This window comes from Arachis hypogaea, chromosome 3 (genome assembly GCF_003086295.3).
Source record: "Arachis hypogaea cultivar Tifrunner chromosome 3, arahy.Tifrunner.gnm2.J5K5, whole genome shotgun sequence".
Taxonomy (NCBI): domain Eukaryota; kingdom Viridiplantae; phylum Streptophyta; class Magnoliopsida; order Fabales; family Fabaceae; genus Arachis; species Arachis hypogaea.
Genome location: NC_092038.1, coordinates 143,078,024 through 143,094,586, shown reverse-complemented (window position 1 = coordinate 143,094,586; position 16,563 = coordinate 143,078,024). Strand labels below are relative to the sequence as shown.

At 36.4% G+C, this 16,563-nt stretch overlaps 1 protein-coding gene across 2 annotated transcripts; it reads right to left on the bottom strand.

The window, feature by feature from the left end:
* Positions 1-4,262: 4,262 nt before the first annotated feature.
* On the bottom strand, positions 4,263-15,159 carry LOC112734924 (brefeldin A-inhibited guanine nucleotide-exchange protein 1). Of its 2 annotated transcripts, none has more exons than XM_025784449.3 (11): positions 13,637-15,159; positions 13,036-13,353; positions 12,267-12,600; positions 11,710-12,132; positions 10,916-11,208; positions 10,416-10,689; positions 9,667-10,166; positions 8,231-8,552; positions 6,983-7,340; positions 6,061-6,743; positions 4,263-5,062 (listed from the first exon to the last, which is right to left on the bottom strand). In XM_025784449.3, exons 1-11 carry the CDS (start codon positions 14,674-14,676, stop codon positions 4,463-4,465), a joined length of 5,145 nt encoding a protein of 1,714 aa, XP_025640234.1. In that variant the 5' UTR covers positions 14,677-15,159; the 3' UTR covers positions 4,263-4,462. The 2 variants fall into 2 exon arrangements, with proteins under 2 accessions (XP_025640234.1, XP_025640235.1); XM_025784450.3 differs by having other exon boundaries at positions 12,267-12,610; positions 13,637-14,939.
* Between the last annotated feature and the right edge of the window lie 1,404 nt (positions 15,160-16,563).

The window sequence follows — 16,563 nt, the reverse complement described above, 5'->3', positions numbered from 1 at the left end:
TTCCGAAGAAGAACCCAGAAAAACAATTTTCTTTTCTTCTTTCTTCCGCTTTTTCTTTTCTTTCCCCTTCAGAAAAACTTGTTTCTTCTCCACCTTCTTTCCTTTTTTTTTTTCTTTTTCTCCCTTGATTGTGCTCTGCACAGAAATCCATGAAATACAAGCTGATTCAGTTAGCAGAGTATTTTAGAAGCATTTGAACGAAAATTTTAGGAGAAAATTTTGCTTAATTTACCATTGTATCGGTTTCTTCCTAAGAAATCCAGTCGAGCATCATCTTCCGTATCCAGTGGGCCACCCACGGTGACCCTGGAGTATCAACTGCATCCAAGCGAGGGAACTTAGCTTCATGAAAATAAATCAGCATCAAAACAAATACACAGCCGTCAATGGACTGTTTCTTCCCCTTTTTCCTGTTTTCAATCCCCTTTCTCAAGAAGCTCAGGACATGATTAGCCCAATCCCACTATCGGATGTTGTCCACACGAAGGGCACGATTGGGGAGGCCATGCTTACCGTTGTCGGCAGCAGGAAGCACTCCTGAACGAAGACAACAAAAGTCCTCAGAAATTTCTGCCGATTCTCCTCCCCATTGCCGGTTAAGAAATTTTAATAAAAGTAGCGTTGTGAGTACGGTCTTAACCGACGAAATTTCCACTATCAATTTAAAAGATATCACAATTAAGAACAATTAACTGGGAGTAGAATTTTCAAGTCGTTTCCTAAAGAGTTGACACAACAGTGTAAATTATTGGTCAGGAATTTTCTGAGAAACTTTTGAAGTTTGAGAACGGAAAAATAAATAACTAAAAATCAAAGCAATGAATGATAGCAAGATGTGTTATGTATTTGAATTAAAAAGCCTTGGCTGAGAGAAGATTAATTGGAGTTTCTATCCTTGTTGACTTTCCCAAGTATAATAGTAAAAGGTTGTTGCTTTCACTCAGTTATCCTCTTGCAGTTGTGAAGGAAGGTCAAGTGGGTAACACTAACTGATTCACAAGTTCTAATCCCTTCCTAGGGAAGGGATTAGAGTTAGTGAAAAGTGAGTTACCCAGCAATCTCCAATTACAAATTAATACTTGAGTTTTCCAACTCAAGGGGTTCCAATTAATCAACTCCCAAACCAAATTGAGAGTTTTAAATCATAACATGAATGCCATTTTTCAACAACATGGAATAAGAATAAATAAGAGACATGGTAATTAAAATAAATTAATAAAAGAAAATTTTGAAGCTGATAATTAATTGAAGAAAATCAAACAAGAAATGAAACTAAATGTAAAAATTGTTCATTGCATTAATAAATTCCAAAATTAACAATATCCATATATGACCACAAGCAAATTAAATGGAAAACAAAAGAGTAGAGTAATAGAAAAGCAAACTATAACGATGAAGACTTCAATCAAAGGTAGAAGTAGCTCTCTCAATATCCAATACAAAAGTATAAAACTAAAATCTAAGAACCCTAGGAGAAGTAGTGTTTTCTCTCTCAGATTCAAAACAAAAAACTAAAACTAAGTGAAAGTGAATATCTTGAGTCTCTACTTGCTCCCTGGCTCTAGTCTGTATTTTTTGGCCGAAAACTGGGTCCAAAAAAGCCCAAAAATCGCCCCTAGCGTCTTCTGTAATTGCAGCACATGACACACGTCACACGTACGCGTTAGTCACGCGTACGTGTCGCTGTACGATGCGCCAATGCACGCGCACGCGTCAGCCATGCGTGCGCATCGATCCTCGCTGCTCAGCTCCTTAGTTTCTTGTGTTCCTTCCACTCTTGCAAGCTTCCTCTCCATCCTCTAAGCTATTCCTGCCCTATATAGCCTGAAAACACTTAACACACAGATCACGGCATCGAATGGTATAAAGGAAAATTAAAAATAGACAATTTAAAGTCTTAGGAAGCAAGTTTTCAATCATGGAACAAAATTAGGAAGGATTTGTAAAACCATGCAGTTTGTATGAATAAGTGTGCGAAGAATTGATAAAAATCACTCAATTTAGTACAAGATAAATCATAAAATAGTGGTTTATCACCCATCAACACTCATTTCGAGGACATATTTTATCAGAGAAGCCAACATAACACATTTGAAGCCATCAATAATATGCTTGTCTGCCTCATTCAGTCTGCCGTAGTTAACTTTTTCAGGAAAACATATATAGCAAGGAATGAACCGAAATAAGCACTAGATATAAAGTGTATTACCGCCCAGCGCAGCTGCTACCTTGTCAGGTGTTATGTATATTTTCCCATGAAAAGTGTTCAGGCATCCATAATAGTCATCATAGCAAGCTATCAACTCTCTCAAGAGGGCGTGAGAGACATTCATTTCCGGGACATGTGCCAGCGCAATGAATCCCATTTCTTCAACTATATCTTTCTTTTCCTGATTCAAATTCTTGAACATTGTCGCTATTGCCTTAGTCTGACATCTGAGATTGTGAGTTTTTTGCAAGGTTTCGAAACAGTATGTCAAGATATATATATATATATATATATATATATATATATATATATATATATATATATATATATATAAAATACAAAATAGAGTTTATTCGAATGAAAAGCGATAAATATATTTAATGTGTACATATGCTTACGTTATAGTGCGGCTTCTCCTTCTTTGTTACCATTGTCTTCTTCATTTTTGCTGTAAGGACAAAAAAATTTGGTCACTACTTCACTCAATATACCGACAAGCACAAGCATGCATATATTAATCAAGTGAATAAAAATGTCCAAGCCCATTGAACCGAACTTGATGTACTGATAAAATGTGATAAATAATGAAACAGCTAGAAAAATATTTCTGCATGCAAAAGAACCTAATAGAACACACTAACAATCAAGTGAATCAATTTTAGCAACTCCACTAAACTGAATACAATTCATGTTTTGAATAAAATGTGATAAACATTCAATCAGTAATAAAATGACTCAACTGAACACACTAACAATCAAGTGAATGAAAAAGGCCAACTGCACTGAACTGAACACCATTCATGTTCTGAATAAAATGTGATAAACATTTAATCATCAAGAAAAAAACTCAACTAAACACACTAACATTCAAGTGAACGAAAATGACCAACTCCACTGAACCAAACGCAATTAATGTGCTGAATAAAACGTGATACACATTCAATCATCAAGAAAAATATTTCTGCATGCAAAAGGACATAACTGAAGACACTAACAATCAAGTGAACGAAAATCACCAAGCCCATTGAACAGAACACCATTCATGTTGTGAATAAAACGTGATAAACATTCAATCAGCAAAAAAAAAAAACATTTCTGCATGTAAAAGGACTCAATTGAACAGACTAACAATCAAGTGAATCAAAATTACCAACTCCATTGAACTAAATGAAAATAAGAAGAAATTTTCATTCCTATGCCCTAGTTACGCAAAAAAAAATTGATTCAGAATAAGTCGATCTACTAAACGAAGGAACTCAATCCAGTAAACCTAAAATGCAACTAGGAGAAACGCGAGATTACGAGATGTTAAATGAACAGTAGTTTTTATCATACCTTTCGCAGTCTCTGTTTTTGTTTTCTTCTCCAGTAGTGGTTTTCACATAAAATACGAGTGAAGTTTGAGAGATTTTGAGAGTGATTCGAAGTTTTCCAATAGCGGTTTCAAAGTTGAAAAAGGAACGTTTTTTCATAATGAAGTGCGAATGAATATTAACGTTTCGGGGGATTGGACGCGTGTAATACACGGTCATTTAATGGTATTAGTTTTTTTATTTTGTGTTGGGATGGATACAAAATTATATGGATGTGTAGCATAACTGTATTATTATTTCAAAAATAATTAAATTTCAATAAATTATAATTAATAAATTATAATTTGATTATTATTAAATAAATATATAAAATTCTAATATTTTTTTATAATAAAAATTTATTTGATTATTATTAAATAAATATATAAAATTCTAATATTTTTTTATAATAAAAATTTTTTAATTTTACTTTTGATAAAAATAAATATTTTTATTTTTATTATATTATATACTATAATAAATATTTACTGAGATTGTATGATTTGTATGACTGATACTACTCTATATATTTATATGAAGCCTTAGTGACATTATGATTATGTATTATGATCTGTTTATTTCTATACGTATAATTATTGTGTAGTTATCTACTCTACTAACTCACGTTAACGCATAATGATACAAAACTCCGCATAGACGAGTGCATCATCAAGTTCTTCATCGCAATAGGAAGTTCGGCATTGGGGATTCGAAAACTGCAAAATAAATTTATCATTTACATTATGGCACATACAATCACAAAAAAGGAGTATGACAGCACGCCAAGTAAATTAAAATATATATGGCTATGCAATAGCTCGTGCTTCAGCTATGGGAAAATGCTGACTGATATGAAGTGGTGTCTCTAATACAATATATTGCAAGACTACATACTATAAACTCATTCCATTATAAATGGACCCACAGACGAACGGAATATATTACTGAGGGCAAACTGAACTTCTCCAGAGGAGTGCTCACTCCTCACAAGATCTACCAATAAGTGAAAGAACCGGGGAATATATCTCCTGAATGAATCCTTTTTCAGACCCTCCAACCCTTGCAATGCGGAGACGACTAGGGATGTCCTAGCAGCTATTTCCTCCTTCTTTGCTGAGCTCAGAGGAAGTTTTCGATGTGGCACTGGCACTGTCCCTGGATGGGTAACTGACTCAGCACACTTTAGGTATATGCCCAATACATTCTCACACACTGCAACAAGCTCCGTTTCTATGTCTATCTCAGCATGCGTAAAATAATCATCAACTAGTACGTTTTGAAGAAAGGTTAGGTGATTCAGGAAGGACTCATTTTCAAAATGAACCATGGGGGGTCCAGAGAGTTCCAGGATGGAGCAAGCTTTTTGCAACTTCTTCAGCAGGATCGACTCACTGTTCAACTGGCGTGCATGCAAAGCGACAGAAGAATACAATGCAATGAGGACTTCAATGCTGGCTGCTGATAAGGACTGGTGGTGCATCTTATAGAGATCAGTTGCAACCTGTGATCAGAGCATGAAAAGACACTCAGTTTAGAGGTGAAACCTAAACATTTTTGCCAGAAATTCAAGTGTCAGAAGACTTAACTACCATTTTGACCCTTAAAATTAATCTATTAACAAATTAGTCCTTAAAAACTAAAAAGATGTTTTACTAGTTTGGTACCTAAGTGATTACTTTGTCACTACTTTAGTGGACTGCTTTAGTGTTAACAAAAGATATTTTATTGATTAATTTGTCACCAAATTGCACGAGAAAAACATCAAAAGAATCATCAGTCCAACTTCTTACATCTAAGTTGACGGATGGAGATGGACAATGGACTAAAGGAGTGAAGGTTCTTGTCTCTCTTCCTTCATGAGGGTGTCTCGAGCCAAAGAAGATAAAAATAATTAAAAACAAAGAAAACTTCACTGAGGCACACTAACCAATCCCATATTTAAAACAAAACTTCATAAGAGGCTAAAAGACAATGTGATTTGGGATAAGATTGGGTGATTACCCACTTAATAAAGACTTGAAAGGAGGTAAGAGAATTAAGAATCAACACCCCCCCCCCCCCCTCTTTTTTTTTTCTTCTCTTCAATTAAGGGACATATACAAATCACTGAACACTGTATTGTAAGGGTCGTAAATTCAATTTTACGGGGAAAAATTGAATACTAGTTAGCACATAATCACACTACTTAGCATAAAATATTGGTTAGCACATAATCACAGAGACTTGCTGAAGAACAGAAAGTGAAAGAACGAATCAGTGGGATAGATAAAATTCAACCTAGTTCACGTGATAAGCAGCTTTCATGACAAAGCCTAAGAAAAAAGAGAAAAGGAACATGAAAAATATGGGAGAAAACATAAAAGGAAGAGGACCTAATCTCTGGATGTAAATGAATATAATCTTGGAGGAAATTTGGTGCTTACAGTTTAGATGTCCCATGGTTATGCTTTAAATGCTTTGACACTTTTAGGTTAAGTACAAGAAAGGAAAGAAATAAACCTGTAAAATAAGTAGCTGCATAGCAATATGATTCTTCATTCTTGACACGACATAGGTGGCTGTTTGCAGATTGTCATCACCAAACTCATCATTTGTCAGTTCATGATCAGAAGACCACTCCATGTCAGCATAGGTTCGTGAAATATTGGGCACCCCAATATTATCCATGGTTCTCAAGACCTTCATGAATCCAGGCACTGCTGATATAGCTGCATCTTTCAAACATAAAAATATCTCTTTCCACTCTTCTTCCGAAAATCTGCTACCCAGGTCACTAGTGAGGCGCATTAGTCCAGCAACTCCAGTACTAGCTGGACCCTGAACAGGACTTCTAATGAACCCAGTAAGTACTGAAACCACACCTGGTAGCTGAGACCTCACAATATCGAAAAAGGTGACAAATAAATCTATTAAACATTCTGCAGCTACTGAAGAAGTCTCAGAATCCCATGTGCTTCCTTCAGGATGTATAGACGCTGAAGAATCTGAACAACTACTCTCTTGTAGACTTACATCTCTCTTTCCTGATGCTGAATTATATACAGGGAAAATAACAGAGTAGAAAATGCTATTCCAAAATGTGCGTGAGAATAAATGACCATGATCCTTCAGAATGTTAAAAAGCACCTCCAATGAACTCTTTCTGATAGCTGATCTTGGATCCGATGTTAGTTTTGACAGCCCTGTGAATAAAGTATTAACCTCAAACTGGATAAGATAGACAAGATTTAGGGAGGGAAAAACCCTCTCTTATCCTAATTCATAAACATGGTTTATCACATTGAGTCGCATATCATGCTGAAATGACAATCATGTTTGTATTTTTTACACTGACTGAAACCTAAGATATTTTCTTTACTGTCCATTAGGCATGGCAGTCTAACCATTATACTAAATATCTTAGCATCTAAAGACATATTACCTGATAGCAAAGGATTCCAAAAAGATGCATGATCATCTTTATCAGTTAAACCTTGCACATCTGAAACACAATTTGCAACTACAACTACCGTGCCATCAACACTCCCCGTCTTATTGCAAACAAGTCCTCCATCAGCAAGTCTGACGGCACAGAAACGAAGAAAAGCAATTGCATTGAGGCTAACATCACTATTGAATCGGCTATTTGTAAATGTCAAAAGGCATCGTACACAATCGGTGAAAGTCGTTGTTTCTGTCTCAGTGATATAAGGGAAAAATTCTCGCACTATTTTCTCCATTGTCTCAAATGCTAACAATACAATATTCTTCTGCTCATCTGCTGCAGCAGCTGTAAAAACCTGAGAATCAAACACACTGCATTAGAAGTAAACTATTGTTCAAGGTTTCAATTTTCAGATTCTTTAAAGATAATAAGATGATAAAAACTAGTTAAAAACAGAATGAACACACAATCTTAGTATCCCATCAAATTGTTAATAGAATGGCATTTATTGTGTGTTCATTCTGTTTTTAACTAATTTTTTCAATGGAACAAATTCAAAAGTTGAGCATTAAGATTCACACCAAGAAGATCATAGATATGGGACTTTCACCTTCTAACTTGCCAAGACAAAAAGGAATATGAGATGTTGCAATTAGCACAGGACATAGCCAACAAGAAATTATGAATAAACTCATCTATGTTTTTCCTCCTTTTTTTTCACCCAAAAAGAAAAAGGAAGAAGAAAGAAAACAAAAGTATAGAAGAGGAAATTAAAAAAAAAAAAGAAAAAGAAAAAAAGTCACCCTTTTAGCAGTGAATTGTTCTTTTTCTCCTGAAAGAATAAGAAACTACGCCTTCCTTTGGTCAATAAACAAAAACAATTTCTTATTTGAAATACCTGACAATTTCAGGCTTCAATTTTCTATATATCATGAACGATTTTCCCAACCATCAGAAGAAGCCCATTGTTGGACCTGAAGTGTTTACAATCCACACGCCAACATATCTTCATGTTGAAATTTAATTTTTATTCAGATAAAACGGGAGTAACAAGGATTGAACCAAAGCAAATCACTTCTTTGCAAAAGGCCCTGTTATAATTCATGGATTTTTTCTCCTAAGGCTTATATTGTTTGATAGGGGAGATAAAGAGTTTTATATCTTTCACTCAAAAATAATGAGAGAGAGAGAGAGAGAGAGAGAGAGAGAGAGAGAGGCAGGGAGAAGAAGACAACATAAACATACCATAAAAACACTTTTCCAGCCAGATTTCACGTTACTGACACGACTAAGGACCATCTGTGAAATACATCTAACTATCAATTCTCTAATTTCTGCAGAATTGCTTTTCTGCATGACAATCACAAAAGGTCTCAGAAATTCATTCTGGAAGTTATAATTAGCCAGTTCCTCGCGCTCCAAAAATTTCATTGCTAGTTGTCGCAGCGAGTCCATCGCAAATATTGCAACTGATAAGTTGTCAGACAATCCAACTGAGACAAAGAAATCTGAGAGCACATTCCAAATGCGAGACCACACTAATCTGATGCGGTTCATATTATAGTGCCTGCCAATGTAACCATGTTCTAGTCATGACATCAAAATTAAGTTAAATCCTCATCAGAATTTCAGCCACAGTTGTGCTAATGATCAACTTAAGAAATACAATTGAAAGCTACGGAAAAAGAAAGATACAAGTTTATAACATGAACTGGAGTAAATAGCAAACCCCTTGTTTGAGGTCTAACGAAACCAACAAAAGAGTCCCCTTTCTGGAAAATGATTTCCCTCATTTTCACAAGAACAGATTTAACAAAGAACATAAATGTGTTGTTAAAATTCAGCCAAAAGTAGTTGGTTGCACCCATGGATGTGAATTGTGGCCAATGGGTTTGAGTTTTAAATTTGTCAATCTTGCCTCACCTAAAACACAATTAAGCCGAAATCCAACAAGAAATTGCCAAGACATAAAGTCAAGAGTTTAGTCCTGGTCACCCCCTATTATTGTAGAAAAGCAGGCTGTACATTGTCTGTATCTCGCCTCGCTCTCTTCTTGTCAGTTGTTTATTTATTTTAGATTATTAAACTAGAGGTTAACTGAAAGAATCGTTGTGTATGACAATTGACAAGGTAATCAATAAGAGCATACAGGACAGTCTATGCAATCTGTCATATAAGACAACCTACAAAACAAAGGAAATAAAATGAAGGCAACAAATCCATCCAGTTTATCTGCATATGAAAATTAGCATACATGAGCAGAGCAACAGAGAACAGCCATGAACACAATCCTACCCAGCATACCATGGGCAAAGATTATTCCCACCGACAAAATACAGAATAGGACCTCAAGAACCTACCATGCTAAAAAAATTTGGCTATCATGTTTTAAGAGAAATGAAGGCATTAAAATGATTAAGGGGGAAGGGGTGTTTTGGCATGAATTGCTGGCTTCAACTAAGAAAGACAGAGTTGTGTATCAGCTCTGCTTGTTTTCTCTTTATGTATTTCTACATTCCTTCTGTTTTTTATCTAGTGAGCAGTGTTTTCCCTTGAAAGTATTGCTTCTATATTATTAATACCAATTCAAAAAAGCAAAACGATTCACAGTGTATACATTATATGATTTATATTCCCACATCAAATGTAGCAATTTCCACCATTTTATGAAAGAAACTTACGCAATTTCTACTATTTTAGTGAGGCCAAAAACACGGGGATCTGTTGGAGACTGTAGTTCTGATAAGGAAACTTTACAAAGAGCTTTCACAAAGGCCACTATTGCTTCACCATTCAACCGTTGACTATGAGCAAACACATGATTCAATTCAAAGTTGCCAATCTGGTCCAGCAGATTCAAGTTTGAAATGAAATTTTGAATCTGTTCTGGTGTTACCAGTGCAGAAGCACTGACTCCAACACTTGTGCTGTCATATGAACTACCACGAACAACAGCAACCATGGCCGGATTCTGGAGAGTTCCTTTCTTAAAAGAAGAGAAACCTAATGTCTTCGGAGCTTTTTCTTCTGTTTCAAAATTAGATGAAGTGAAGAAGGTTGCATCACTATGGGCACCCTCACCTAACAATTGCAAATGCTCAACTCGGGAGAGGCAAGTTAATATGTGTTCCCATGCTTCATGCAGATAATCCCCATCTTCAATGGCAATTGATATTATTGCCTGCAGAACATTAAGATGCAGAAGATATTAAAGTTACACATGGTAAATCCAAAAGATGAAGTATCTCTCACATTCTATTTTCCATAAAAAGATTAGTCAAATCAAAGGGACCCAACCATCACCATTTTCCTCATAGATGCAGAATATCATCAGGAAGATGCTAAAATATGATGTCCAAAAAAAGATATTGTTGTTATACATGAGGAAGGAGAATACAAATAAAGTGATGGCCAAATTAAAAGCAATTACCTTGACAGCATCAACATTTTTCTGTTTCATATCTGCAGCACAGTGCAGATAAGTAAATTTAGCAACTGATGTAACAAAGGCATCTCTTTGAGTCTGCATTCCCATCATGGCAGTAATATGCACAGCATGTCGGAATCCCTGTAAGCATTGAGTAGTAGCTAGCTTGTCATCACTCTGGTCAAGTGTTACACTAAATGCAGCCAGCATAGGCCCCCAACAGACTTCCACCATAAACCTCAAGATGGCAACATCCGTGACAACATGATAAGCTGATCTGCAAATAAACAGTAAATATAAATGACTAACAATGGAAATGCATGGAATACACATCACATCACTTATTCCATATGTTTCTACAGGGAAAAAAACCAAAGTTAGCATAGACAAAAACAGAACACATTCAAGACAGTGTGTGTCTAGTAGAGCTAGCTTTACACTTGGACCAAAACCGGAAGGAAAAAGAAATTACAAAGTCTGAACATCGGTATGTCTTAGCTTACTCTGATTTTCCTGAATTTGATTTAAACTGCTCTTGTATGTGCCGAATGAGAAGCCCATTTGCACCCACTGCTTTTTCCTCATTCTGTTTCCAGTTTACAAGATTGAGAATACCATCCAGTCCCAACAATCTATTGAAGCTATTTGCCTGTTTACTCTGAGGTGCAGAGGAATCAGCATTCATTTTGATTTCGTTCTTAACAATTTGTTCGTAAAGGGAACCAAGATATTCTTCTGGTAAATCTTTTCCATCATCTATTCCTCGATTATTTCGGATAAAATCAGCCTTTGTCATCTGGAAGGTAATCAATACATAATAACAAAAAATCAACGTCAAAATCATACTCACCATTGTAGGATCACAAACTAGGCAACAGATCATACAATGTAAATTGTGTAGAAGAATTATAAGCAATCAAATTTAGTCAAGAGTTATTCATAAATTGAAGCTACATATAATTGCTCAACTCATCATGTTCCATGAATTCCTGAACATAAACGCCAGAATTCACCATAATTACCACCCACCTAAATAAGAATGGAAAAGAAATGGCAAGAAACCGTTGTGTTTTCAAAGTTGTATTCAGAATTAATACATATACATCTCATTGCATTCAGAGGATAATGTTCCATGGAAAACTTATTAAATTCAATATTCATCAGTAAAATAATTTTAAAAAGGATGGTTTGGGATTAAATTATCAAACCCACAATGGACACAAGATATGTAACAAATTTGGTTCTCTGTGACTCTCTGTTGAGCCAAGACAAAATAAAAGATTCAGCAAGGCCAAACCTTATCTTTCACCATATTATTATGAGCATCTGTGTTAAGCATTATCACAGAGTAAGCAAGAACGTAAGCAGTATCTGCACTGCTAAACGAACTAGGGCTGCATTTACAATAGCGCTCGGCAAACTTCTCCATGATGCGATCAATTTTCTGTGCCTCACCGGGAAGTCTGAAGCCCCTAAGGAAAAACCGTATAGCTTCACCAAAATCCATCCCATTGAAGTTAAAAGAATCTACATAAGCATGCATTACTTTTAGACAAAACTCCTCTCTTTCTCCCAAATAGTCCCCAATCTTGGTCTCATCAAGGCCAGCAGTATTCTTCAGGAAAAAAGCCACTTCTTCAGGTGAGCGACCAATCTTTTTGTTGCTTGTCAAAAATTCAATACCCTTGGAAGGTTTTCTATTAAAAAGTGATATACCTTTCTGCATTAACCCAGAAAAAGCATCAGCGCAGAAAATAGTAAATTTTATGTATCAAATCAAGCATGGAGAACTTAACACTATTCAATCATAACCATTAAATTTTCGCAAGAGTACTTGTCATCCTATGAGCCAACCTGAAGTTCAATTTTATATGCCCGGCGCTGCTCTAGTGCAGCAGCATCTGAAAATTCGGAATTTACATCAGGATGTAGCTCATGGTCAGAAGCATTCCCTTCTTCACCATTTAGTGGTAGATGATGCTCTGGTGTTCCATTGCACTCAGAGATTTTTGGTAGATATAAATCTCCTATCCTTGTTTGCTGGTCCATCCAAGCCCCCATTGACTTAGTGATGCTGACCAAGCATTTCACAGATTCATGTCGGAAAGTTATATCCTGCGCTGGAGACAAAGCTGTGGTTGAGCCTGTGGGTGGCCCCAATGCAGTTTTAAGAAGGCCATTGACAATCCTGCAAATATCTGATTGAATTATAAGAGTTTAAATACTAAATAAAGATGCAGAAATTACAAGAATATACATGAATGTTTTCTAGATTCATAATGTGAATCCCAAAAAAGGCTCTAGCTTAAGAAAGAGAGTACTCCAAATATAACATGTAAGCAAACTTCTTAATAAGAATATAATACGTAAGCAAACTTCTTAATAAGAATGCATTTGAACCCTAAAACCACGCTACGGCTCCAAACCAAGGCATCCGCCTCTTTCTAATCCTTGAAGAGGAAAGAGAGGGGGGGGGGGGAGGGGAGAAAAGCTATTTCAACTAACCTCAATTTACCACAGCCAAACCCAAACAAAATACTTAAGCATGTTAGCAAATGTCTTTAATTGAATAATGACAACTGTTAAGGTTTAACAGCAGCAAAATATTACATAAGCATGATACCTTTCAAATATGTTTGAAGCATCCACGTCACAATCATAATTGACAAAAATGTCAATTATAATTTGAGGATCTTGGGAGATTTTGTCCAACAAGTTGAGGACAGTCATTTTCTGCAAAAAACTGGGCTGAAGGACATTCTCAAGAACCCGGAGAATAAGCATCGGAAAAAACATGCCAATTTCCTTTTTCAATCCTGATCTGAATTTAGATAACAAGTTCATGAAAATTGCACACTGAAGCTGGAAAATGGCCATAGCTGAGAGGGCACTGTTCTTTAATAATGACAGGCAAAGATACTGCTTGATAGCATTTAGAAACCTGCACCATGAAAAGCAAAGATGAGTCTGACAGATACAGGAAAGCATGCCAGTTTAGAATTCGAAGTTAATAGTCATGTAATAGCAGAAGTGGTTGTAATTCAGTAGTTTCAAGATCATCAAATCTCTACAAAAGTGAAAGTCGCAATTTGAAAAAGTCCCCAGACAAGAATTGAACTTCATATGGTTTGAATTATGCAAAGTATAGAAATAACATGATTGTGCTAATGAAGGAGCAATTATAAATGACTAAATGAGTAAGTAGCAACTATGATACCACTTGCCTCTCATTCTCGCGCCACATTGAGCTGCCATTATCCATGACTACCTTAAGGAGTTCCAAGGACAAAATTTTCCCTCTCAAGAGGATACGATCGTCAGGGTGCTGCTGAGATGAGAATTTCATGGACAGTTTGCACAAATTTTTGAAAAGAAGAAAACCATCCTCCCTTATTTTACTTTCCCCAGGTCCTGCTTCGATATGGGAATTGTTGGTGCTTGTTTCATCGGCAGCTTTGGACGATTCGTGTGGAGGTGGCATAGAACATGGCTTGAGAGTAGCACCTTCACCAGCCTCCATTACCTCGGTTATAAAATTTTGGCAGAATTGAATGGAGTTGCCCTCGTTCAGATTCTTATCAGTAAATTCCAACAAGTCACTAACAGATACCTTTTTGAGGGGGATATCCATGCAGTCTTCCTCGACTCTTGCAAAGACAATGGTCATGATCTGGGCAAGAACTGACTTAGCACAGATCTGATTGGTGCCGTTGACACCCCCGAGGTACACGTTATAGCAAGTTCTCACAATCTGAATCAGGCAATCGGCCCGGATCAAAGTGCAAGGGGATCGAACGGCCGAAAGCAAGACTCTGAGCACCCCAAGCTCAATGGCCTCCTCACCAAGGCCGCCGGACTTGCAGATGGCATCAATGATGTTGAAGACCACGCCGGACTGTGAAGCAGCTGAACTATCAATCTCACCGTGGAGGAGGCCGAGAGAGAACAGCTTAAAGGTGCATTCAAGAGCAGGGTCCACAACCTTGGGGTAGGCGGAGTCAAGCGCAAGAATGAGAGGTTGAAGGACATGTTCGGCATCTGTGGAGGGAAGGCCTGAAAGAGGAGATTGGGATTGATTGGTGCCTGAAGTGGTCGATTCGGATTCGGACTCAGACACCGATTCGAGCTTGTCAAGGGTTGATTTGCAGGCCGCGACAAGGTGAGAATGCTTGCGCCACGCGGCGTTCTTTATGATCTTGTCGAGTGATGGACCGAGCACTCGGCCGCACCGTGAAGGACCTCCGAGGGATTGCGATGCCGACATTTTTTTCAGTGATGAAATATATACAACAGGAAATATTCGATCATAGAATTTGCTCGCTCGCACGCATTTACTGATCTGTGTGAATAAGGAACGGAGCTGAATTTTGCTTAAGTCCGTTCAAGGATCCATTCTCTCCTGCGGCTGGAGATTTAAGAATTACAATCCTGCATGAAGCACAATATAAGCATAACTTCGTCATTTCCTGGCTGAGAGCCTCTGACTCCTGAACCTACGTTCGCGTAAGTAGGGAGTTGCCATGTTCCTCTTTTTTTTATCCCCTGCTTTTCAATGTATACTTTTGGGCTCAATGAAGTCCAACCTAGGAAAGATTAGGTCTTTGTTGTTGGGCCTATCCCCTACATGTCCCAAAAAGAACCCCATGCCCTAAAACAGAACGTCCCAAGAAAACAAAAATTGCTTAATACGTTATAATTTATAAGTAATATGGAAGAAAATTGGTTGAGTGATTAGTTCACTCGTCGTTTAAGTAAAGATCGGAAGTTCGAATATTACCTTGTATATGTAATAATCTATTAGCCAACACTAAATTCTTAAATAGAGTTCAGAATTTCGAATTAAGTATTCTACTATAGATACTTGGGTTAAAAAAAAGATGTTGATATATTGATTCAAACCTTACCTAATGGGAATTGTTTTTGAGAAAATTTTGATGGGCTAGATAGAAACTTATAAATTACAATACGTCTTGCCATAACTTTTTATTATTTTAAAAAATATGACAATAATAAAAAAGATAATTTTTTTGTAAGTGAAAAATAATGTTTGTATTTAATAAACAACATGGGTATTAGATGTAAGATTTTGTGATAACATTTTGATAACTACTTAAAAAGTGTATAGAAAATTAAAAAAAATACTATTTCTAGAAATCTCTTTTCATTCTTTAAAATAATTTTTTTGTTATTCACAAAAATTTTTAAAAAAAATTATTTAACGTAAAATTACCAAATTAAAATTCTAACGATAAAATGCCTTATTTTTTTAATTATCCTTGTAAAAAAATCGCCTTAAATTTCGAAATGAGCAGCAGCTTCTAATAGCGAACATGACTGCATGAGTTTAAGATTCAAATTTGTTTGCGATTTTATAACAAAACGTTGAAATTTTTAGGATATAATTGTCCAGGGGTGTTTATGGATCGGATTTGATTAGGGATGGCAATACCACCCGAATCCGTGGGTACTCACTCCGCCCCTATTCGCTCGGGGACCGGGGCGGGTTCTTGGGAGGGGCGGGGCGGGGTCGGAGGTAATACTCGCCCCTAGCCGCCCCGCTATATATATAATATATATTATATTTAAATTTTTACTTTAATTTATGTTATGTATGTGATGATGGTTATATAAATTTTGAAATTTAATTTTATTTATTGGATTTTAATAATTATAGGGGCGGGGCGGGTACCCGCAGGGGGCGGGTTAGGGTTCAACGTTTTACTATCCGTGGGTAGAAGTGGAGCGGGTTCTATGCGGCTTGTTGTACGGCGGGGCGGGGTCGGGTAGAGCAAAAACCCGCCCCTACCCGCCCCGTTGCCACCCCTAGATTTGATCCGCATATTCGTGTTGTTTATTCGAATTCGATCCAAAAATTGCGAATATGGACCCGATCCGTAAGGCTATCGAATTGGATCGGATTGGATCCGTAAACTAATAGGATCGGATTGCGGATTTTGTGTATGTATCCGCATATCCGCGTATCTGCAAAAATAAAGAAATAAATAAGTAAATATTCTTTTTATATTTTATTTCAACTAATAATTATAATATATGTTGTATTATTTCAATTTATTATTTAAGAAAATTATGTTTAATATTATTTTAAGAGTAAACATATTTAAAAGAATAGAAAAAAACGAATTTTATTGAT